Source organism: Fundulus heteroclitus, chromosome 19 (assembly GCF_011125445.2).
Source record: "Fundulus heteroclitus isolate FHET01 chromosome 19, MU-UCD_Fhet_4.1, whole genome shotgun sequence".
Lineage (NCBI taxonomy): Eukaryota > Metazoa > Chordata > Actinopteri > Cyprinodontiformes > Fundulidae > Fundulus > Fundulus heteroclitus.
Window position 1 is genome coordinate 30,368,433 of NC_046379.1, and position 23,807 is coordinate 30,392,239.

General features: G+C 39.2%; 1 protein-coding gene across 1 annotated transcript in view; it reads right to left on the reverse strand.

Annotated features, from left to right (window-relative positions):
• LOC105920730 (potassium voltage-gated channel subfamily H member 5) overlaps positions 1–23,807 on the reverse strand; it is a 255,178-nt gene that overhangs the window by 194,572 nt on the left and 36,799 nt on the right. Inside the window, exons 3-4 of the mRNA XM_036150520.1 lie at positions 12,784–12,890; positions 10,082–10,210 (exon numbers count right to left, since the gene is read on the reverse strand). Coding sequence (XP_036006413.1) covers positions 10,082–10,210; positions 12,784–12,890 — 236 coding nt within the window. The remainder of the gene's footprint in view (positions 1–10,081; positions 10,211–12,783; positions 12,891–23,807) is intronic.

The window sequence follows — 23,807 nt, forward strand, 5'->3', positions numbered from 1 at the left end:
AATCGAGCATGACATAGACATTGGAGAGGCTAAACCCATTAAACAAAGGTTTTATAGAGTATCCGAGGAGAAGAAACAACAGTTGGAGACAGAGGTGCAATACATGTTGAAAAATAAAATTGCTGAGCCATGCTCTTCCAATTGGGCATCACCCTGTCTTTTAGTTAGAAAGTCTGACTCAACTTTTAGACCTTGTACTGATTATCGAAAAGTAAACAGTGTCACTAAAGCAGATCTTTTTCCTCTTCCTAGGATGGAGGACTGCATAGATCAAGTTGGGTCAGCAAAGTTTGTTAGCAAATTTGATCTTCTTAAAGGGTATTGGCAGGTGCCTTTGACAAAGAGAGCCCGTGAGATTGCTGCTTTTGTCATTCCATCTGGCTTGTACTGTTACAACGTAATGCCTTTCGGGTTGCGGAATGCTCCAGCCACCTTCCAGAGGCTGATGAATCTGGTGGTGTCAGGTCTGGAAGGGTGTGCCGTGTATCTGGACGATGTAGTCGTTTATTCAGATTGTTGGGAGGAGCACATCCGGCGAGTACAAGCCCTATTTGAAAAACTGGTGTGGGCCAGGCTGACTGTTAATTTGGCAAAGTGTGAGTTTGCCAAAGCCACTGTGACTTATCTTGGAAAAATTGTTGGTCAGGGTTTTGTTCGTCCTTTGGAAGCAAAGATCGCCGCTGTGAAGCAGTTCCCACAGCCAACCACCAAGAAGGAACTAATGCGCTTCCTGGGAATGGCAGGCTACTACCGTGCTTTTGTAAAAACTTTTCCGTAGTAGTGTCTCCCCTGACCAACCTGTTGAAGGCCAAAGCTGAGTTCATCTGGTCCACCCAGTGCCATGCAGCATTTGAGGCAGTAAAGGCTCTTTTGTGTTCAGCTCCTGTGTTGGCAGCACCACGTTTTGGTCAACCCTTCAAATTACAGGTAGATGCTAGTCAGATAGGGGCTGGGGCTGTCTTACTGCAAGAAAGTGACGAGGGAGTTGAGTGTCCTGTCAGTTTTTTCTCCCGGAAATTTAATAAGTACCAGCAAAACTATTCTGTCATAGAAAAGGAGGCACTAGGCCTCATCTGGGCTTTACAGCACTTCGAGGTCTATGTCGGCTCTGGTTTGACTCCTTTGATCGTTTTCACTGACCATAATCCACTTACATTTTTGAAGTCTTTGCAGAATCCCAACCAGCGGCTGATGCGTTGGGCCTTGTTCCTACAGCCTTATAACCTTGACATTAGACACATCAGTGGTAAAAGTAACATTATAGCTGACGCTTTGTCCCGTGCTCCATTGAACTAACTTTATTTGTTTCTCTGTTTTCCTCTGCTGGCTGTCTCTTCCTCCTTCTCTTAAACTGCTCCCCAGGTACCAGGGCTGCTGAGATGGAGGGATGGACAGTTGGTCAGGGATGCAGAGCAACGACTAGAGCTGGGACTGGTAGCTATTTGTGTTTTGGGGAACATTTTGAATTGGTTTTAATGTGGGCCAAATTTTGGGTTGAGGGTGGAACCCTCATTTTAAGGAGGGGGGTGTCACGGCCCTTTCCTCTGACCTGCAGAGGCGGTTCCTCCTGCAGGCAGAGGCGGGTCTTATTAATTGGAGCCACTTGGGCTCATTATATAAGTTGGGCTCCATTAACACTCTCTCTCTCTCTGCTCCTCCAGGTACTCACTTTGTTGGTTGGTTCCGTTTGGTTTTGGTTAACATTCAGACACATTCTCACATACATGTTCACCCACTCATACACTGCACACACTAAACATTCTTACAGACTCACATCGGATCCCTGTTTTATTTATTTAAAGTTACTTATAGGTTACAATAAACTGTTGATTGGCCTAAACCGTTTTGTCTCCCCTCCTTTTTGTCATGGGCATTGAGCCGGCCTGTGACAACATATAGAAATATCTGCAACAACATAAACATCTATTTAATGGAGTAGTATATATCCAAATTTTTCTTCTTTGTCAAAATGTCAAAATTAAACGGACGCCAAAAACAACCCCGCCTAAAAATGATCAAGTTTGAATTATGTCATTTCATCAGTGTAACATTTTGGAAAAATATAATATGCTCAAGTTTGAGAACTTTATCCATTTTAAAAATAGTTGTTTAATTTACAAAGTTCTGAATGGATTAGCCCCACCTCCACTTTCTACCTACATTAGACCTGGCAGACGTATCTGCACCAGAGCCTCTTCCAGAGGAGACCTAGAGATCCCCCACAGAAGAACAACCTTTGGACAAACTGTTCTATCAGTCACAGGGGGTCACTTCTGGAACAGCCTCCCAACAAACATCAGGGAATGTCCCACTTACTGCACATTTAAAAAGCGCCTTAAACAGTTTCTTAAAAGTTCTCAGTCATGCAGTCACTAATTTTATTTTTGTCATGTCATTGTTTGAACGTGTGTCCATGTATTTTGACTGATATTGTATTTTGTGATCTTGTGTTGTTATTTTTTTTTATTTTTCCTGCCTCAGGACGACAGATGTAAATTAGCAACTATGCTATAATCTGGCTCATTTACAATCTGTACAGTAGTATAAGATTGTTCATTAATGTGCACTGTCCTGATTAAATAAATAAAAAAATTAAAAAATGTTTAATGCATGCACAACCAAAGTATCATCCCAAAAACACATGTAAAGAGGACGGCACAACTCTAAATCTAGAAAAACATGGACATCCACCTAATGTGACAAGCTGGGAAGGGGGATATTAATTAATCTGGAGGAACTGGGGAGATCCACACCTCAGGTGAGAAACTCTGTTGACAGGTCAACTGTTTGGTGTGCTCGCAAAAATCTCTCTTTGATGCAAGAGCGTCAAGAAAAAAGTTGAGTAGAAACCTCATGCTGCACATCTCCCTAAACACACCCTCTCCTGTGGTGAAACTCAATGGTGGTAGCATAATGTTGTGGGGATGCTTTTAATCAGCAGAGACAGGGAAGCCAGTAATAGTTGATAGGATGATAGATGCAGCTGAAAACACAGCAATGTTTCCCCTACCATTCTACAAGGATGGTTAGAAGATAAAGAAGATCTTTGAATCTTTGAATCAAGAAGATCTCAGCATGTAGTAAATGATTAAATAGTACGTGTTCATAGTTAATGTTATCGCTATTCTTAGCTTTTCTAAGTAGCGCCATGAGCTATTTTGGTCTCTAGGCTCACCCAAGGCTGACATCAGTCCGTAACAGCTACACGCAGAGCTCACTTTTACGAGCACGTATTCGGTGTCACACTATTTGCTGCTCAACGGGAAGAAATCTTCACATCTAACTGTTTTACATGTGACACCGAGCTGATACAATGAGCTGCTCCAAGCAGGAAGTCACAACTCGCAAGCACATCCAGCGTCACAGCCACTCTCAGTTTTTGGTCAGTTCAACCAAGTGTGCGGGAGCCTTTAGTGTTCCTCCTAAGCTAAGTCATCGCTCTAACTTTCAGCTCACAGTCACCTGCGTTCACACACAGGTAAACTCACAATAACGTTATAGGAGAGTGCTCAGAATTGCTACATATCTTTACTTACCTTGGTAAACATAGCTGCATTTTGTAAATGCACCCAGTTTCTGAGGATGACTGCAATAAAAATTTGAACTAGTTGTCACCGAATTTGTATCACTTGCGTCAGGAGTGCGTGATACAAAGGGGATAAACCTTTTCTGTTCAGTGTTACAACAGACGAGGATACATTTGTTGATTTCATGTGGTACCATGCACGATTACTTCAATATAGGGAGTTTTCTGGTAACAGGGTGGAGAGCATCACAGTCTGCTGCAATACCGGCAGAGGGGGCAACAGACACCATTATTGAGATTACATGTGTAAACTTCAATAATGAGGACTCATGTTAATAGCTAGAAGTTAAGTGCCCTTTCTGCAGAGTTAGATGATAGTTAAATGCCAGATGTTACGCCATCTATAGTTCCCTACTACAGCCAGACCCCCTCCTCCCTTCTGACCACATTCCTTGGTTCTGTCTACCCTGTACAAATAAAGGCCATGTTTATGTGTGTCTGGAGTTAGCACAGTTAGCCAGGTCTCCATCAGGATACTTTAACTGCTCTCTCTGCAGCTTCTTTGATGCCGGATTAGTGCCACCGATTAATTAACTTTGTTGGAAAGGGATCTCGTATTTCCCATGATGACTGACAGGGTGACTGGTTTGTGGCTTCTACTCCGGTAGCGACGCTCGATGCCGGCGTGGGTCCTACATCTCCTCCTCCTCAACTTGCGGGGAATATCAGGTCACTTGATGGGAGAAGTACCGGCTGATCCCTGGTATAAACATTGACTGACTACAAAACTGAGCTTCAACCCTCCTACACATCTTCCCCTTCACACTCTCAAGCTTCACCTGACTACTTCTCCCCTACAGCCTCCACCACCAGTGTACGGACCCCGGGGTGGGGAGACTTCACTGATCCTAATCCTAAAATGAATATCCAAGCTATAGACATTCCCAGCTTTCACGTGCTGTGCATGGTTCCGAGCACCAAAGAACCTTTCTAATTTATGTCAATAAATCTCTCTAATTGTCTCTTTTTGTCTCTGTGAGTCTCTCCAGATTTAACTGATATTAGGCTCTTAGAGTCGCTGTAGATCGGTTTATTTAATTAATAATGGTTGGTCTTTGATCACAACGGTCGGGGTAAGGCTCGGTCCGGCATTATTTACTATTGATTTAGTACTCGCCATCTGGCTTTCTAATAGAAGAAGTAAGGTGGCACCTGGCTAGGCTGTGACCCCAGTCTCCCGTCTACTTCATGGGCTGTACTGAAACAAAATTTCCCCCAAGGGGGACAAAAAGAGAAATTCAATTCAATAGTTGCTTGAATCTGTAGATGGCGCCACATTTGTTTATGTCTGTTCGTTGTGCCCAGTGCTGGGTTCTATTTGACCTAAAAAAGGACTATCAAAACACTATTAGGATGGATGCTTGGTGTATATAATCTGATTTTATCATGATCAAACATTTTTTTGTCTTTTTCTATAAGCATAAAACGTGGCTGTGTACCTTTAACATCTGAAAGTTGTGACACAGTGTGGCAAAAAGGATATGTAACTGTCAGATGTGCACTGAGTGAATGTATGCACATTTGCAGAACTTATTGTAAAAGTGCTCTGAGTGGTCAGTATGACAAGAAAAACACTACAAGAAGACAAATCTATTGATAATAAGACACTGACTCTTATGTAATGACACAATATACATGCAGGCTTAGTATGAGGGATTGATGGAAAGTCAAAGACACAATGCAAGCGACTGTCCACTGGCTCTTTATGCTCATCCAGGAGTGAATGTGGCAAGTCAATGACTCAGAACAACCTGCTGGATTTCCTGAAATAGAAAACTTTACACCAACCTGTCTTTAATTAATTTTGTTGTGCCTACTAGTATAGTGACAATAAAGACTATTCTATTATTTTCTTTATGATTTGATAGAATTGCCTTTGTAAAGTGCCTCGAGATGACCTGTTGTGAACTGGCGATATACAAATAAACTGAACTGAGTTGAACCAACATTAACGATGTGGCAGCAGCAGATACGCTAAGAACTGTTTCAGTAACTTGGCACTAGGTTCCGTATGGCGATTAATAAAAAATTTGTAAACCTTTCACAAACAAAAAATCTTGAAAGCGTTAACTTAAACGGTAACTAAACATTAACGTTTTACGTTAAATGTAAAATGTTAACTTTGGCCATTCACATTCTGTAGTAAATTAACATAATTTACATGTGTAATCTTCGCACATAAACAACATAACTTGTCTACTCAAAATATTTGCACCTAACTAACATCTCTGTAGTTGACTTGTAACTGTGTGCTTCTAATGAATGCATCAACAAGTATGAGCAGACCTCTGTTACAAAAGATAGTAGGAAAGTCTATGTCTTCACATAAGTGTAGATGTGTGTACGGTGCTTAAGGATACACAAAGGAAATCAGTACACTAAAAGTTATTTTCAGTATCAGTGAGGTGTAAAATAATTGAAAGAAAAATGTCGTCTGTTCATTAGCACTTTTTCAGCAGAAAGGTAGACTTCAGCTGTTGCTGCTCCTTCCCTATTTTGTGCATTTACAGTTTTGGTTGTTTAATTCCTGACTTTTCCAGGTATGAAAAAAGCAATCTTTTCCAGGGTATCAATTCATACTCAGCTTTGGGGCATTTCCTCACCCTGCTAAAGATGACAGCAGTTGAAAACTGGAAGTCTAACAATAAAACAGCAAACTTGCTATTAAAAAATTAATATGAGCCACAAATTTCTGATCAGTGCATGTCTAAAATGAAAGGTTGTTGGTTATGGATGGACAATGTCTGGTCTGTGAAGAAGAGCTTTGAGGAGAACATGCTGACACAAAGAACAACACCACCACCCACATCTCCGGTGATTTCTGAAAGAATCCCAGCCTGCTCAAACATGACCTGACAACATCCGAGGTCCCCGCATCACAGGCAAACAAGACACGACTTTTACTTTTTCATTCAGATGAAGCTAGAGATGACATGGAGAGGAAGAAAGACGTGTTTAAAACACAAATGTTCTGAGACGGCTGGGAGGGAAAGAAAGCAAGACATGGAGAAAAACAACAGAGATCCAAAAAAAAGCAGGACAAGTAAGAAAACAAAAAAGGTGATGATGATAAAGAAAGGATGAAGATAATAGCACAAAGGGAGAAGAAAAGGCTGGTAGAAGCACGGAGAGGAAGAAAATTTAAACAGCTAAAACAAGAAAGACATAACTTACATAAATAAGGAATCTGGCTAAAATACAGTGGCTCTTCCATGTCTGGACATCCCTGTTAATATGGCCATGAAAAAAACATTACCAAATATAAAAGGCTGCAAAAACCTTTTCCATACAATGAAATATCTTCTGATTGAATTTTAGCCTTGCTGAATGTTTCTGACTCTTCTAGATTTGCCAAACTTGACAGACAGGGTGATGGGAAACTCAAAAACTCCAAGAATTTTCTGAACACAAAGATCTACAAGCTCACAGTATCCAGTTGCATTTTTAGTTACATAGGATTTTTAGGATATTTATCATAATATGAGTAATATGCATAAAGCAGACACAATAAAGGGATGCAATAGAACATGAGAATGGTTGAGGTACCATGTTTCCCCATTCCCACACGCTGCACAACCATCTCAGATCATTGAAACAGAGAGCAATGGCCGGATTAAATATATGTTGAAACTGAGTATTAATGTTACCGCCCTGTCTGCGGTACGACACCTCTGTGTCTCTTCTGCTTCTTTTACCCCAAACAAACAGTTACACAATTGAATACAATGAATACTTCTTTAGTAGGAAATGACACTCGAAACAGAAACTATACTGTAAAACTTTTGATCTAAGCAAGCCAGAGAAATGGTTACAGATGTCAGCTGAGGCCCTGATAATATCAACGCAGGGAAAAGAAATGGCAAAAGGGCCTTGAATGAGGGTTACATCCGCTTCTTATAGATCAGAAAGGACGCGCCCCTGCAGGACTGGTACATGTCACCACTGGGAGTTATATCTGTCGGACTGTAAATTAGCATAGACTCTAAAGTTATTGCCAATGCACATGCTGCTAACTGTCCATTTGTTTAGGTTTGCCACATCTGTGACGTCCTCAGTGTCAGTGAGTTATCCTTTATTTCTCTGCTGCTTTTAGCAGTTCCAACAACATGTAGTTTCAAACAGTACATGAGCATCAACAGAAACATGCAGCTTTTAGATTGTAAAGAGCTCTTAGAGACAACCGGAGCAGAGTTTAGTTTTCATTGCTAAGAAGCACTCTATGGGAATTCAGACTAAACAACACAATTTTATAATTTTTTGAGAAAAACATTTTTAATAAACTGAAAAAACAAGCATCACTCATTGGTAAAGAAAGATGCTCTAATGGTGGCCAGTAATCATCCAAATCAGACCACTCCTGCTAACATGACTGAAAGCTACAGAAAACAATATGTATAGCACAGATCTGGATTTCTGATTTTTAGACAAAAATGTTGAAAATTCAATAACCACGAATAATGTCAATCCTTAAAAGTTCCTTCAAACTATGTCCAAAACTATTGGAGTGTGTCTGTGTAAGGCACATTGCATCACTTTTTGTTTCCGTGGCACATTCGGTCGATCTGTGTGGTTCTTCAGACTCTCGATTTGATCTGAATTTTCTTTTACTGCGACATCTCTTTCTTATTCTCACTCATGGGCACTTTTTTTTTGTCATTGCACTGGACGTTTGGGAATTCTGTTTCACATGTTTTTTTCTTAGTGTGGTTAAGGGTCACTAGCTCAGCATTAGCACTACAATGGCTTCCTTTTCTGTCTCTCCTGTTGTTTCTCTGTCTAATTCTCCCCTCTCTCTGTGTCAGATGTTCAGCCATTTCTCTCCTTTAGTGATAATGGTATCTGCAATAAAAGTTAAATATTTGTAGCTTTGGATGCAAGAATGATAGAATCGGTTTTGGGCTCCGCGAGCAGGAAAAACCAACAGACAGCTGAGGCCCCTTAGCTACCGTGGAGCCACCAAGGGTAGTTTCATGTAGCGGTCCTTCAGCAGAGCCTGAGCAGCCGGGACCCTCAGCCTGGCAGGTGACGCTATGTAAGAAGCAATGTCCTAGATCCCAGCCCCTGTATCACCACTAACCCATCTACATTTCTATTCCATTTTCTAGCGGATTTTATCCGCTCAGCAACACACCCGCTGAGAAGTTGATGCTGGTAAGTGGTAGCTCCATAGTCAAAAAAGTGGCATTGGGGAAATCAAATCATAAAAAAATCTCATAAAATTATTCCAACTGAACAGAGAATTAAAACAATTAAATGTGGTTTATTGAACATAAAATCTCTTCAAAGATGCCGTTAGTTATTGACTTCATTTGTAATCTTCAGATTGATGTATTTTGTCTCACAGAAACCTGGCTGCAGCAACAGGGTTATGTTAGTATAAATGAGTCAACGCCTGCTAATTATTTAAATTTTCACATTACCAGACATACGGGACGAGGAGGAGGATAATTAATAGCTACAGTTCTTTTGAACATTTAACTCTTAGGTCGTTTTCACATCTGATAGTCCTGTAGACTCGGTTCAGCTTTTGTGCTTTGCTTTCACTCTTCACTTTATCAAATGAACCAAACCTTATGACCAACCAGTTCAACCCCTCGCCCCTTGTGGCACTGTCGTGGTGCTGCCCCAAGAAACACTGTGCTGTAGTCCGCTTCCTGCTTTTGGAGCAGCATCCAGTCAGCTTGGCATTCCCATATGTATTCAAACCGCTCCAGTGTTCAGTTCAACCGGACCAAGACCAGGTTCGCTTTTTTGATCAGCATCAGAGTTCAATTGTGCATTCACACCTCTCCAAACGAACTAAACATTCTGAACAAACAAACCAGAGTCCAATCAAAGCAGACTAAACAGGGCTGGTGGGAATGCACCCTTAGTTTCCCTCATCAAATTGCTATGCAATAACACTTCTGTTTGTTGTTTTGTATCGTCCACCAGGCCCTTACTCTCAGTTTTTGGATCAGTACTCAGACTTGTTATCTGATATAGTGTTAAGTACTTGTAAGGACATTATAGTGGGAGGTTTTAACATTCATGATGATACTGAAAATGATAGTCCAAATGTAGCTATTAATGCTATCTTAAGTAGACTTACGCATTATTGTCTTCATACTTCCCCAAAGAAGTGCTACCCGATTGCTAACTGAAAGGTCCCTGTGTTTAAAACCTCAGTAGGAGAATCTGAACTTTTAATGTTTTGGGGCACCAGGTTTCCCACCTAAAATGTGGTTCTGGAATTTGGCTAAACTCCATAATCGCATTCATTGCAAGAAGAAACTTACCTAATACCAACTTATATTTCTGTATGACTCAGGAAATCTTTACTTCCAGTGTGCAACTACACATGAATCAGCATTGCCTGCCTAAATCTCCTTATATACAATCTAGCTTGAAACTGTCTAAAGATATAACAGAAACTGAAGCACTGCCATCAGTATAGGAATATTTTTAGGAACCCCAAATCTGACCTCATGTGCTTGAAACAATAAAAACACTTACCTTTAGTGGTTTCATCTTCAATGGGCTGTTTGAAGAGTGTTATGTCTTTAAAAGTGCAGAGGAACAAAACCACCTTGTCATTCTCATTCCTGATAGGAGCCACCTGCATGTAAAACCAGACTGGACTTCCTGTAAAAAAAACATCCAGAGAAGATTAATTACATTTAACTTCCATCAATGTCTCTTTAAAACTAATAGTCAAACAAGAAATTTTACAGGTACAATGTTGAAAGACTTGACATTGAATTGATATTGAATTGAATTGAATTTGTGGAATTGACTTTAGAAATGTACTTCATAATAATGTAAATGTACCAATAAAATATAATCTACGAGTGAGGACACTGATGTATATAATGTAGAACTGTGTACAAAATAAGAGCCGTTCAACTTCAGAAACTGGATCAATTACTGTATTTAGTAGAAAATATATTTCTACAGTGCAAATGATTTACATGTAGGTGTAATAGAGTAATAGAAAATCTATAGAGCCAACCGTCATGATATGAATGCTGATAGTTATGTGTTATTGAATCGTTAACTCAAAGGGGGTCTGCTAAAAATAGTAGCAGTGTTATGATCAGATAGAGAGATTGTTGATTCTGTGAATAAAGGAGTCAGTAGTAGGCCATTATTTTAGGATTAATATTGGATAAATATTGTGCATGCTGATTTCAATGCATTCTTTGTCTTTCCAGACAGTGTACTTTGGTCTTCTCTTTTTCAATTAACTGTTAAATCTAAGTGCAACACAGCAAATGCCTTCTAGTGGAAACCAAAACAAGAAGGAGGTTGAAAAAAAAGAAAAACTCAAATTCAAAATGCCAAAGACTCAGCCAATAATCAGCCTCAGGGGTATCAAAGGTCCACAGATACCTGGAAATTAAATGCTAAACAGGTCAATGCTTATATGTTGATTATGCTTTATTGGTATGAAATTAGAAAAAGCTCTTCAACAGACATTAAATAATCTGCTCTTAAGACCCACCTCTTTTCTTTGGCTTTTGAAATGGTATGAAGTGTTAACCAATTTTTTTTTTCTTTTCTTCTAGTCAGTATTGTATTTCATATTGCTACTTTTACTTGGATTACTTTACTTCTACTTTTAATTATCATCTTATTTTGTTCTAATTTTTTAACATTTTTACTTACTTCAAATCATTCTTATTTTCAGCACTTTGGTCTGTGTCTGCTGTTTTTAAAGTGCTTTATAAATAAAGTTAGCTTGGCCTGGCTATACTGAAGAGGAAATGCCCTGAAATGGATGTTTCAACAAGACATAAACAACCCAAACACAGCAGCTTGCAGGAGCATCTTGATTCCGAAACAAGTATATTAACATTACTGAACTACGAGATGAATCATTGGACCTTAATCTAAAAGAAAACCTGTGCAGTGAAATCAAAATTCAGTTTCTGAGGTAAAACCAAGACATTTAGAGGAACTGTTGAATATGGTATAATCTACCTGTGATGGAATACTTGTGTAGCAATGCCAAAGGCAGCACAGATGAGAAGTTTTTCTCATACACATATACATATACAGCTTAAAATTATTTCATTGAATCACAGGAAGGATAGATCTTCAAATGGGCAATAAGCAAAATATTCTAGGTACAAAGAACTAAAAAACATTGGCTTGGAACTGGCTTATAACTGCTCGTAGTTCTAGTATTAGATTTTATTTGTAATGCATTTCACATTTCCAAAAAATTTTAAAGTGCTATGGTTGAAAGAAAAACTTAACTATAACTAATATAATAAGAAAAGGGACATTAAAACGCAAATAAAATACACAAGTAAATGTTTTGAGGCCATTAAATGCAACAAAAATAAAAGCAAAGCAAAGCATTTAAAGGAGGCCATTAAAAACAATGGGTAAAAAATGTTTTAAGGCCTGTTTCAAAATGTGTCAGATAAGTCAAATTGTTCCACAGCCGAGGGACGGCACAGGAAAAGGCCCGATCTCCCAGAGAATGTGTAAACGGTCAGTGTTGAAAGAACTGAGAGCATGTGAGGGACAATTAAAGGGTGAGAAAGTCTTTTGAGTAACATGGCACATTACCATGTAGGCACTGGAAGGTAAGCAGAGACATTTTGTAGATGATCCAGGCAGAGACGGGAAGCCAGTGAAGACAACAGAGAATGGGCATAATATGTTCATGTTTTTGCACTCTAATCTGGATTCTGGCAGCACAAATCTGAACGTACTGCAACTTCCAGTCAGTTTTGTCTGTTGCCCTCTCTCTCTCTCTCTCTCTCTCTCTCTCTCTCTCTCTCTCTCTCTATATATATATATATATATATATATATATATATATATATATATAGTATATATAGATATATATATATACATATATATATATATATATATATATATATATATATATATATATATATATATATATATATATATATATATATATATATATATATATATATATATATATAGATATAGATAGATAGATAGATAGATAGATAGATAGATAGATAGATAGATAGATAGATGTCTCAAAAGATTGTCAAATAATATTGCCCTTTTACACAATATTCTAGAGATTTCAGAAATGTTGTAGTGTTTCATTAAACACAGAGTAAATTTATTAAACATAGAGTAGTCCAATAGAGGGATTTCGAGCTCTGCCCACAACTGTAATTCCTACTGTGAAAGTATCATGTAAATAAATAATTTTTCAAACTTACTATTTTTCCTGTACAGCAGGATTTCAAAGCAGTTGGACTCATAGTTGTCAAACGCTTGCCTGACTTTATCAATGGTCTTCTTGTCCGTCAGCTCTCCGTACATAAAACTGGAAAAAAACAAGCAATGATTTATTAATTAGCCCCTGGCCAATTTATTCCTACATTTCTTTTGAACATTTGACCCTCAGTTTCCCTTATCCAAGCTGCAAAGCAATAAACCCTCTTCTGTTTGTTGTTTTGTATCGTCCACCAGGCCCTACCTTAGTTTTAAGATCAGTTCTCAGACTACTTATCTGATTTAGTGTTAAACACTGACAAGGTTATTATAGCGGGGAATTTTAACATTCATGTTGACACTGAATGTAATAACATTAATGTAGCCTTTAAAACTATCCAAGATTCAGTTGGTTTTGCTCAAAATGTGCATAAACCGACGCACTCTTGCCTTCATACTTTGGACCATGTGCTGACATATGGCATTGATTGTGAAAAATGAAAAGTACTTCCTCACAACTCTGTCCTATCTGATCATTTTTAATAACTCTTGAGTTGGATTATACTGAGTTCTCCTCCACCAAAAAGTTTCTTTTCACACAATGCGGCATCAAACTTAAAAGAGTCTAGCCTCCTTTTAGTTTCCTTTGTATCACAGAAATACCAAGCAGATGGCAGCAATGTTATTTCTTCCCCTTCACAGCTTTTAAGGTAGTTTACTCAAGAAACCCTCTCTTGATCAAGAAAACTTAATAAATTACAGACCTATATCTAATCTTCTTTTCCTATCTAAAATTCTTTAGAAAGTAGTTGCTAATCAAGTATGTGAACACTTACAAAGTAATGACCTATCTGAAGAGTTTCAGTCAGGCTTCAGAGCTCATCATAGCACTGAAACAGCTCTGGTGAAGGTCACTAATGATATTCTCATGGCCTCAGATAATGGACTTGTGTCTGTACTTGTCCTGTTAGATCTCACTGCTACATCCGATACAGTTGATCACAATATTATCTTAGAAAGACTTGAACATACTGTCGGGATAAAGGGGAAAGCATTAGGCTGGTTTAAATCTCATCTGCCTGACAGATTCCAGCTTGTTCATGTTAATAATAAATCTTCTTTAAACTCTAGGGTCACTTGTGGAGTACTACAGGGTTCAGTCCCTGGGCCAATTCCCTTTACTATATATATGCTTCCAATTGGTAAAATTATCAGACAGCATGGGATTAATTTGACACTCAGCTATATTTATCCATAAATCCTGACAAATCCAACAAATTACTTTGACTACAGGTATGTCTTGATGACATCAAAACCTGGATGACTTTAAAATTTCAGCTTTACATTACTATACTATAAAGACAGAAGTGTCATCTTTGAACCAGATTCCTTAAAAAATAACCTTCTTAATCAATCACTTAATCTGGATGTCGTTAAATTGGCAGTAGTAAAGTAAAGAACCTTGGTGTTATTTTAGACCAGGACATATAAGTTAAATACCATATTAAACAGGTTTCCAACGTTTCCTTTTTTCACCTCTGGAATATCGCAAAAATTAGAAAATTTCTGTCCAGGTACATCTGGGGTCCGTTCTTCGTACGTCGCTAACTCAGTTAGCAGGATTTCATTGTTGACGATTTGGCATGATCTTGGATCGTTTGGTTCTTCGAAAGACATCCTGCACTTGTTGTCATAGCAACATGTGCGGCAGTTTAAGCCTGGTCGAGAGCAGGCTTATTTCATGTAAACAAGATTAGATCACGGCTGTATGCGCGGAGGAGATAGGGAAGTCTGCCGTAGCCATGTCCATTTTTACGACTGCAACCTGTTGCGGAAGGTGCAAGAATAATTTGCAGAGTTTTTCGAATTAATCGCGTATTGCGCAATAGACAGGATCCTTTAGCGCAGCGCGACAGTGTAATTGTAGAGAGATTTTTCTTGGTGGCTGTTATAAACACAAGCACATCATTTAACAGTAGCTTTTACAGAGGAAAAAGTGGTGTTAGAGCCATAAATAGAAAATATTTAAGTTATTTGTTTGGTGGTTTGCTTTTTATTTTTATCATATTCAGTAAGAAGATTTGTTCGGGCCATTTTGTTGTGAAGTTTAGTTTTACTTTGAAAGGCTTGCTTCCTGTCGAGCCGTATATTGTATTAGAAAAAACTATGGATGGATTATCTAGACACGGAGCAATACAGTTTTACGGTGTAAACTGTGCATGACTTGGAAAAGGAAGATTTTCATTTTTTATGGATAAAGATTTTTTTGTTAAAATTCCCAGTTTGCACGCGTCCTTTACTTCCTGTCTCTAAGGAATGACACTGAAATTTGGATCTCTTGACATAACAAGTGCCTTTTTAAAATAAAGTGTAATAATTAAAGGCTACCATTTTGTAGAATATTCTTGTATTTCACTTTCACTTGTCCCCCTGTTCTAGTGGGTCCCGTGGAGGCTCTGACATGAAAGAACAAAGTAAACATGAAATTATTCAAATGCAAAAATTAGGGCTGGGCAACGATTAAAATTTTTAATATACAATATACAATTTTTAATATACAATGCGATTAATCGCGATTAATCGCGATTAATCAGGGCGATTAATCGCGATTAATCGCGATTAATCGCATTGTATTTACAAACTCCAAGAATGAATTCAAAAGTAGTGTAAAGAGCACTTTTATTTTAATGTTCTGCTGCCATATGAACAAAAGTGTTGAAACATTTGTAGCACTTATTTTATACTGGATATTTTCAACCCATCTATCGAATTTAGTGCACTAGTTGATCTTTTCTTCATAAGAGAACAGCAAGCACTGCAGCCAAAATATGGCTTTTTTGACCTGCTGTATATTAGCCAGTCCCTAAGCTTGATGTATCATGAAACTGTTGACCTTTTGGGTTTTGTGGGTTTTATTTTATTATTACAATTAAATAATAATAATAATAATAATAATAATAATAATAATAATAATAATAATAATAATAATATGTTCAGTGTTTTTTCGCTAATCCACCTCTTATATATTTCAATCCTTATGTAATTTTGTCTGTGTTGTGTGCACCTGCCTGTTGCTTTAATCCTATAAATTTCCCCGTCGTGGGATAAAAAAAGGATTAGCTAATGTTATCTTATCTTAAATAACACTTTTTAATATATGCACTGGGTTCTTTCAAGGTCTTAATTACATGTTATGTGTGGGCTCCAGTAACATCCATCCATCCATCCATCCATCCATCCATCCATCCATCCACTGATCTACCTGGATGTTCCCTGGAGGACTGAAACGCCTCAGTCAGAGACGTCTGTGGGTCTGTCGGGGCAGTGAGAGAAGTTTCGTCTCCTCTCTCCATTTTCATGTTTTTTCACGTGCTTAGATAAATTTGTTGTGTTTCCACTGAAATGAACCGGCTTTTTACAAAACATACAGCTTGATTTCATTTACGGTATTAAAATAAAGCCAAACGGTGCTACTTCCCCTGTTCATGTTTTTTCGCTGCTGCGGTCTCTCTCAGCTGTTTGTTTGTTAAGTTTGTGTGAGAGCTGAGTGGGCGGGCCAGGCTGAGCCTGCGTGCTGATTGGCTGGCGCCGCTGAGCCATGTACGAGAGTGCTGCCGTGACAGCGCGCTGCAGTCACGCGCCTGCTGACTGACACTGACTGAAAGCATGTGAGCAACATGCGTTAATGCGCGATAAAATAAATATCGCCGTTAATAGTCTAATGAATTAACGCGAAATTAACGCGTTAACTTGCCCAGCCCTAGCAAAAATTCATACTGTAGAATGTGATAGAAACATCTAACATGGACAATATTTACGCATTAATTTGTCTGCTGCTTTTTGCCAGCCCTCTCTCCTGGCTTTAACAGATTTTGAGGTGTTTTAATTAATGACTCAAATTCGGCATAACCTTCCAAGCTCTTGTTCTGCTTGGGAGAAAAATTGTGGGCGTTCTTTGGCCATGCTGAACAGCCAATAGCAGCACTGCTGATCAATGTTTCTACTATCGATACATTTCCCCTTTTTAACAAACACATGAACGCGCAGTTGTCTCAGATAACTCAATCCAGTGATACTAATCATAAACAGCAGGTGTGTTGGAAGAACCCAGTTAGCCGGATCATGATTAGCCGGATGAAATCATCTTGGATGTGTCATTTGATCTTGGATGTTTTAAGCAACGTACGAAGAACGGACCCCTGGTCTGGAGTTCTGTTAGCTGTTACACAATCCACAAAGGTAGATCATCTGCCACTACCCTTTCTCACAAAGAAAACAGTCCTGGATCAATGTGTGCTTCTGTGCTTTTTTGTGTCTCTGCTCTGTCTTCTCTAACCCTCTGTCAGTTGTACCAGATGGCCATACACACCAAGCCTGGTTCTGGTTCTGCTGGACGTTTTTTCTTACTGTTAAGTGGGAGTTTTTCTCTCCAGCTTTGCTTCATGCATGCTCAGTATGAGGGATTGCTGCAAAGCCATCAACAATGCAGACGACTGTCCACTGTGGCTCTACGCTCTTTCAAGAGGAGTGAATACTGCTTGTCAAGACATGATGCAGTCTGCTGAGTTTCATTAGATAGGAAAAATATTTTGGACAATCTTTCTGGATAATTTGATTGAATTTGACTTTGTAAAGTGCATGAGAAGGCGTGTTGTTAATTGTCACTATATAAATCAAATTTTATTTAATTGAGTTAATATATATATAATAATAATAATAATAATAATAATAATAATAATAATAATAATATAGAATACAATCTCTTGAATGGACCATATTCAGCTTGTTGAAATATTTTGACATTAGATTACCTTGTGACACACTATGAAAGACAAAAACACATTTAGAGGTCATCTGGTGCTGCCCGTAAGGGACACATTAGTAGAAGCTCTGTGGATTAGTCAGAGAGTTTTGAGCCCCATGATATGGATTTTCTCTCATGTCTATCTCAGTATTATGGTGAAATGTGCATATTTATTTGACATTAAAGCCTTATTTCAATTTATTACAAAAATAAAACAGTTGTAAAAAAAATAGGACAACCCAATAAATAATCAGTCGCTGTTTTCACAAATTGAAATTGTAATGTTTAATTTCAGTTTTCATCTCTTGATAAGATAATGATTTACTTCCAGGTAAAAAATTAAGCATGTTTTATTTATTAAGCAAAAATAATGTTTTTTCCGGAGGGAAAAGTTAGGACACCCAACCCCCAATAGCAAGTGCTAACCTTTTGATTAAAATAACTTTAGTGAGATGGTTATGCAGTATTTTACTGTCTGACATGAAGGTTGGAGAAGTTTGTCCCAAACCTAATTTTCAGCTGTGAGATGTTGGAAGGGTTTCTTGAATGTTAAGTCCATTTGAAGTCATCACACAGCATCTCAATCAGATCAATATCTGGGCTTGACCAGGCCCAGGACTTTCCATTTCTTAATTCTTAGCTAGATCTTGGTGGATTCACTGGTATCTTTTAGATTATTGTCATATTGAATGGTCGAGATCTGCTACCGCTTTAAGTTTTTAACTGATGGTCTATCATTTTCCTCAAACGCCCTCTGACACATGGTAGAATTCATGCTGGATGCTATGATGGTGAGCTGACTAGGTAATTCTATTCAGTTCAGTTTTATTTATATAGCACAAATTCATAACATATGTCATCTCAAGGCACTTTACAAAGTCAAATTCAATCAAATCATACAGATTGGTCAAAAAGTCTCCTATCTAAGGAAACCCAGTATATTGCATCGAGTTTTGACAAGCAGCATTCGCTCCTCATGAAAGAGTGTAGAGCTGGATGATGTCACAGCTAACAGAATGCTAGACCAGGTGTGCCTACTATGAAGAGAAAAATTACATAGAAATAAAACGTATAGGTTCAAATAACAACAAACAACGGAAATTGGAGAACAGTAGAAGAAGTCAGTATGAGAGGGGTTCTTCATTCTTCTGCATCCCTCCTTTAAATAAATTGTTTCCTGCTTCATTTTTCAAAGACCTATATCTGGTACTCTTATTGTAGGAAACCTTTTGAGCTTTGCAGGTACTGCTGCAGCAAAGGATTTGCAAACCATGACACTTCTATCTCCATGCTTTACAGTAGGTATGAGTTCATTTTCCTGGAAAGATGTGTTTGGTTAATTCCAAATATGTCCTCTCTTTATGTATCCCAATATTTCAAATAACTTTGCCTAAAGAATAGCTTAGTTTTTGCTCTCACAGTAACAGACAGGAGAACCGAGCGAAATGTCTGACGTTTAAACTAAGCAAGTGTCCTTCAAAATGTTGAGTTATAATGTCTTCATCATATAATGTCAGAGCTGGCTTCTTCTCAACGTTCTCCGGACATCAGCTGTCTCAAGTCTGACTGCCTGTTCATCTGAGTGAGGTGTTCCTCACAGGAGTGTTGTTGAGATATCTGGTGATTTTATTGATGCATCACTCGCTGCTACACTTCCAACTTTCCAACAGTTTGTCACCTGCTGCAGGAGAGAAAACAAAACTCCGACTGAATAAACTTCTTTGTTGATCACACGATCCCCACCAGAACTTCCCCAATAGCAAACCCTGGATCACCAGTGACCTGAAGGAACTGCTGAATGAGAAAAAGGAACCGTCAGGAAGGGAGACAAGGAAGTACTGGGGAATATACAGAAGCAACTTAAAGTCAAGATATGAGACAGCAAGGAGGTGTACAGGGAGCAGCTGGAGAGCAAGTTCAAGCAGAACAATACCAGAGATGTGTGGTCAGAGATAAAGAAGATCACTGGGTTCAAGCAGAAGGAGAATAAGATAAATGGAATTCTGGACAGAGCCAATGAGGTGAACACATTCTTCAACAGGCTCAGTTTAGGAACAAGCTCAGCATCCTCCTATCCAGCCCACAGCCAAACAGACGCCCCACCCTCCTTCGACCCAAAGCTTCCATGTCACACCTCAGCTATCCGTCTCTGTCGGGAGGACAGAGTAGTTGGACTACACTGCCCTGTTTCTAACATAAGGTCAAAATAAACGTAGCATTTATATCGAATTAACTTACTAGGTTTATTGTTGCTAGCGCGTACTCCGGGCACAGGCTGCCTAAAGGCTCCCACATACTCAGGCGTACTGTGTGCATACTGTGAGCAGCGCGGACTCCACGCTGACTCTCCGCGAATGTTTTACCCTTCATAGTCAAGCATACTATTGCCTACATTTCTTATTGCAAATTCCTTCAATTCCCATATTTTCTGCCAGTGGGACGAATCGGTGGAACAGATGGTAAAATGTGCAATTAGCTAGCTGAGCACCTAGAACCGTTTCTTTTCCAGTAGGCTCTTACCGAACACCTGTCAGTGAGAACAGGAAGGGACTGTGATGCTGCGGGTCCTTGCAACTGCCTTCTTAGAGCAGCTCAGTGTATCAAGCTCGGTGTCACATATAAAACAGTTTGGTGTAAAGACTTGTTGCCTCTGAGAAGTTTGTAGCGCACGCAGAGTCCGCCTTGAGTACGCCTCGAGTACGCACGGACCTCTGCGGAGTGAATTACCTACCAGTATGTGGGGGCTTTACATGAACGCACTTCTAGTTTAGACATTACAGTCAGGCAGTCTTGTAGACAGCTCAAGGGTCTGATCAGGTAGTGACACAGTGTACCGTAATGATCAGAATAGCCATTCAGTGGAGCAGCTTCATTGCTTACCAAAGTCATACTTACACATTTTAAACAGATTTTTGAGCGCATTGTACCACATATAATCGGTTAGTAAGCAAAACTTTAAGCATATATAAGGTGCACCTGATTATAAGGTGCACAATCAATTTTTGAGAAGATTTAAGGATTTAAGTGTGCCTTATAGTCCGAGAATATGGTAAATAAAACTCACCCATCAGTCATCAATGACTTTTAACCTGTTGCCCTGACATCCCACACCTAAGTAAACAAACAAGCAACTATCAGGACCCACTGCAGTTTGCTAACTACTGTGGAGTTGGAGTTGAAGATGCCATCATACACCTGCTTCAACAAACCCACTCATTAGTCCTTTAGATGAGATGCACAAGAAGCTGAGTACAAGGAGCTGGTGGACCGATTTGTAGCATGGTCTGGAAGCAATCATCTCATTCTGAATGTGAATGAAACAGTGGAGATTATTGTAGATATCAGGGGAAACTGGAATAGGTCAAACACTATTACAACCCAGGAAGAAGTAGTGGAGGTGGTGGAGGAGTATAAAGCTTTGGTCCTCTTGTGTTTGTTGTTGAGATATCTTTTGCCATTATCTGTTGGGGTATCAGCAATTGAGTTTATAAAGAAGGCTGGCTGTGTTCTGTGGACTCATCTAAAACCTCTGGAGACAATTTTACAAAGACAGATTCTTCATTATATGATTATTGTGAAAAATAATTTTTTCTGATGACTTGGAGCAACAGAAAAAACATAGTCAGTGGTTTTCAATGACTATAACAGACAGTATGGGAGGAGTTTCTCCTTCTTTTGCATCCCTCCTTTAAATAAATTGTTTCCTGCTTAATTCTTTAAAGACCTATATATTTTACTCCCATTGTAGGAAACCTTTTGAGCTTTGTCGAGTTTATCTTGGTATAGAGCACTGGTTTTATGATACTTGCAATTCCGAATAGCCTTGTCCATGAATATAAACCATTGCATCTAATTTCTTTCAAATTTACCAAAGTTGATTACAGATTTGAAAAGGATCCTTTCAAAGAAGAATTAAAACCTAGATTTAGGAGACAAGTTTAATATTAAGGCACGCTTTAGAAGGATTTCTAAAAATATGGTAACTAGCAAACAGTTATTGGACAGTATAAATTGTATATTTACAGTAAATATTTAATACATAAACATCAACATTAATCAAAGTGCAACAATACAAAACTCCATCAGAATGATAAACTTAAAAGGTTTTGCAACATGACACTGACTCAAATTTCAATTTATTGGATAAAGGTTTAATAGGCTGCTGGAACTTAATTTTAATAATTTGGTTTTTACTTTTGGTTCGTCGTGTTTACATAACACCCATACATGCATCTTCTGTACTGATTGGATCTGTTTCAGGGTACCAGAGAGATGTTAAACTGGAAGGAATTACATCAGCATCATTTTTGACCAGATTTACATTTACATTTGTTCAAAGTTGTAAAACACACACTAGGTAAAATAATGGTGGAGAGAGATTGGGTTAGCCCTTCCAACATGAAACTGGCTTCGATAAAAAAAGACTGGGAGAAAAAAACATTTCAGGACATCTGCAATCAGCGTCATACAGAAATTTATGGCAAGGATTCAATTTGCAAGATGTTAGCATAGCTAGGTGACACTGTGAAACATAATCTGTGGCATCACAACCAGGAGGAGTGAAGCCATAGCTAAGTACAGGTCATCTGAGAGTCAATGTTACTGGAATCAGGCACAAGCACAGATATACCTGAGTAAAGCTCAAGCACCTGCCCTTTTGCCCTGGATGGTGAAAGTGGCCTTTCTGCTGGAATCAAATACTTTCCTCAATCAGTATTTTTTTTTAAATAGAAATGAGCCTCTTTGTCATCAATTCCCCCTAAACGTGTTAAAAGCGAGAATTCCACGCAGACCTGATCGGCGGTACCCACAAACCCCTGCCTTGCCCCTCCCTCCTCCGCCTCTTATCCCTCATGCAGTGCTGAGCAGCAGAACAAACTTCCCACAGCATCAGACAGACGACCAGGTAATGACCCTGTTTGTGTGATCCCTAACCACAAAAGTGCGGTGCTTGATGGGTTGAGCAGTCGTCTTTCAATCGGAAGGTTGTGGGTTCGATTACAGTTGCCCTTGGGCAAGGCACCTAACCCCAAGTTGCCTACCGAGCTGCGTATCAGTGTATAAATGTGTGTGTTTTGGTGAATGTGGCTCTAGTGTACAGTGCTTTGAGTGGTCAGCATGACTGGAAAGTGCTATATAAGTTCAGTCCATTTACTATTTACCAGGGCTTTGAACCGGTTCAAGGAACGAAAATGAAAACCGAGAACTTTTTGTATTTTACAGGGAACAGAAACAAAACTGGAAACGTTATTATTTTTTATGTTCTGGAACTGGAACACTTTTTTAAAAATAATGGTAACCGGTTAATACCGGTTTTATTTTGTTCCTCAAAGTTTTCGTTGCCTAATTAACTAAAAAAAAAATTTAATTATTTTCCTGCGCACGTTTAACCTGACTCCGCCAGCTGTATGTCGCTCCGCCTAGCTTCACTCACATACATCTGGGACATCGCCCATGGAGAGTGATTTCTCCAACCAATTTTATTGTCTGGCCAATCAGGACGCAGGGCTGGAGTTTCATAGATGTGACGTAGTGGAGACACGACCATGACGTGAGACTGTTTTGATAGCAATGGCGGCTCGCATCGAGGAAGTGAGCGTTAACATTGATGCTGCTATTTCTTCCGTGTTGTCCAATCTACCTGATATTGTTTCATTAAAAGAACATCAGAGAACGCCTCTGAAGGCTTTTGTTGGTGGAAACCATGTTTTCTCCCTTCTCCCGACCGGATTTTGCAAGTTTTGTTTTCTGGGGGCGTCCGCAGCAGTCATCTTGTCGGTTAGCGGTTAGCGTGAACCATATTAGTCCTTTAGTCCTCAACGCAGTCGGCCCGGGATCGACTCCGACCTGCGGCGCTTTGCCGCCTGTCTTCCCCCCTCTTCCTGTCAGCTCACTGTCAATAAAACGCGTGTCACTAGAGCCGCAAACACATAAAAAAAAAGTTTTGTTTTTACCTGCGTCACTCTCACAGCGTCACGGGTTAGCTTCGGTGTGAGTGGTTGAAATAGCACGTCGATAAAGATGACAGACAAGTGGCTTATCCAATCATATGCAAGGATTTTTGATAAGGCCCAGCCTTCAATAAAGACTATGGAGGTGTCCCAGATGTATGTGAATGAAGCTAGGCGGAGCGACATACAGCTGGCGGAGTCAGGTTAGCGCACGTTACCTTGACGGCTGAGGTTCACTTCCTGTGTGACATCACATCACACATTCGCTGACTGA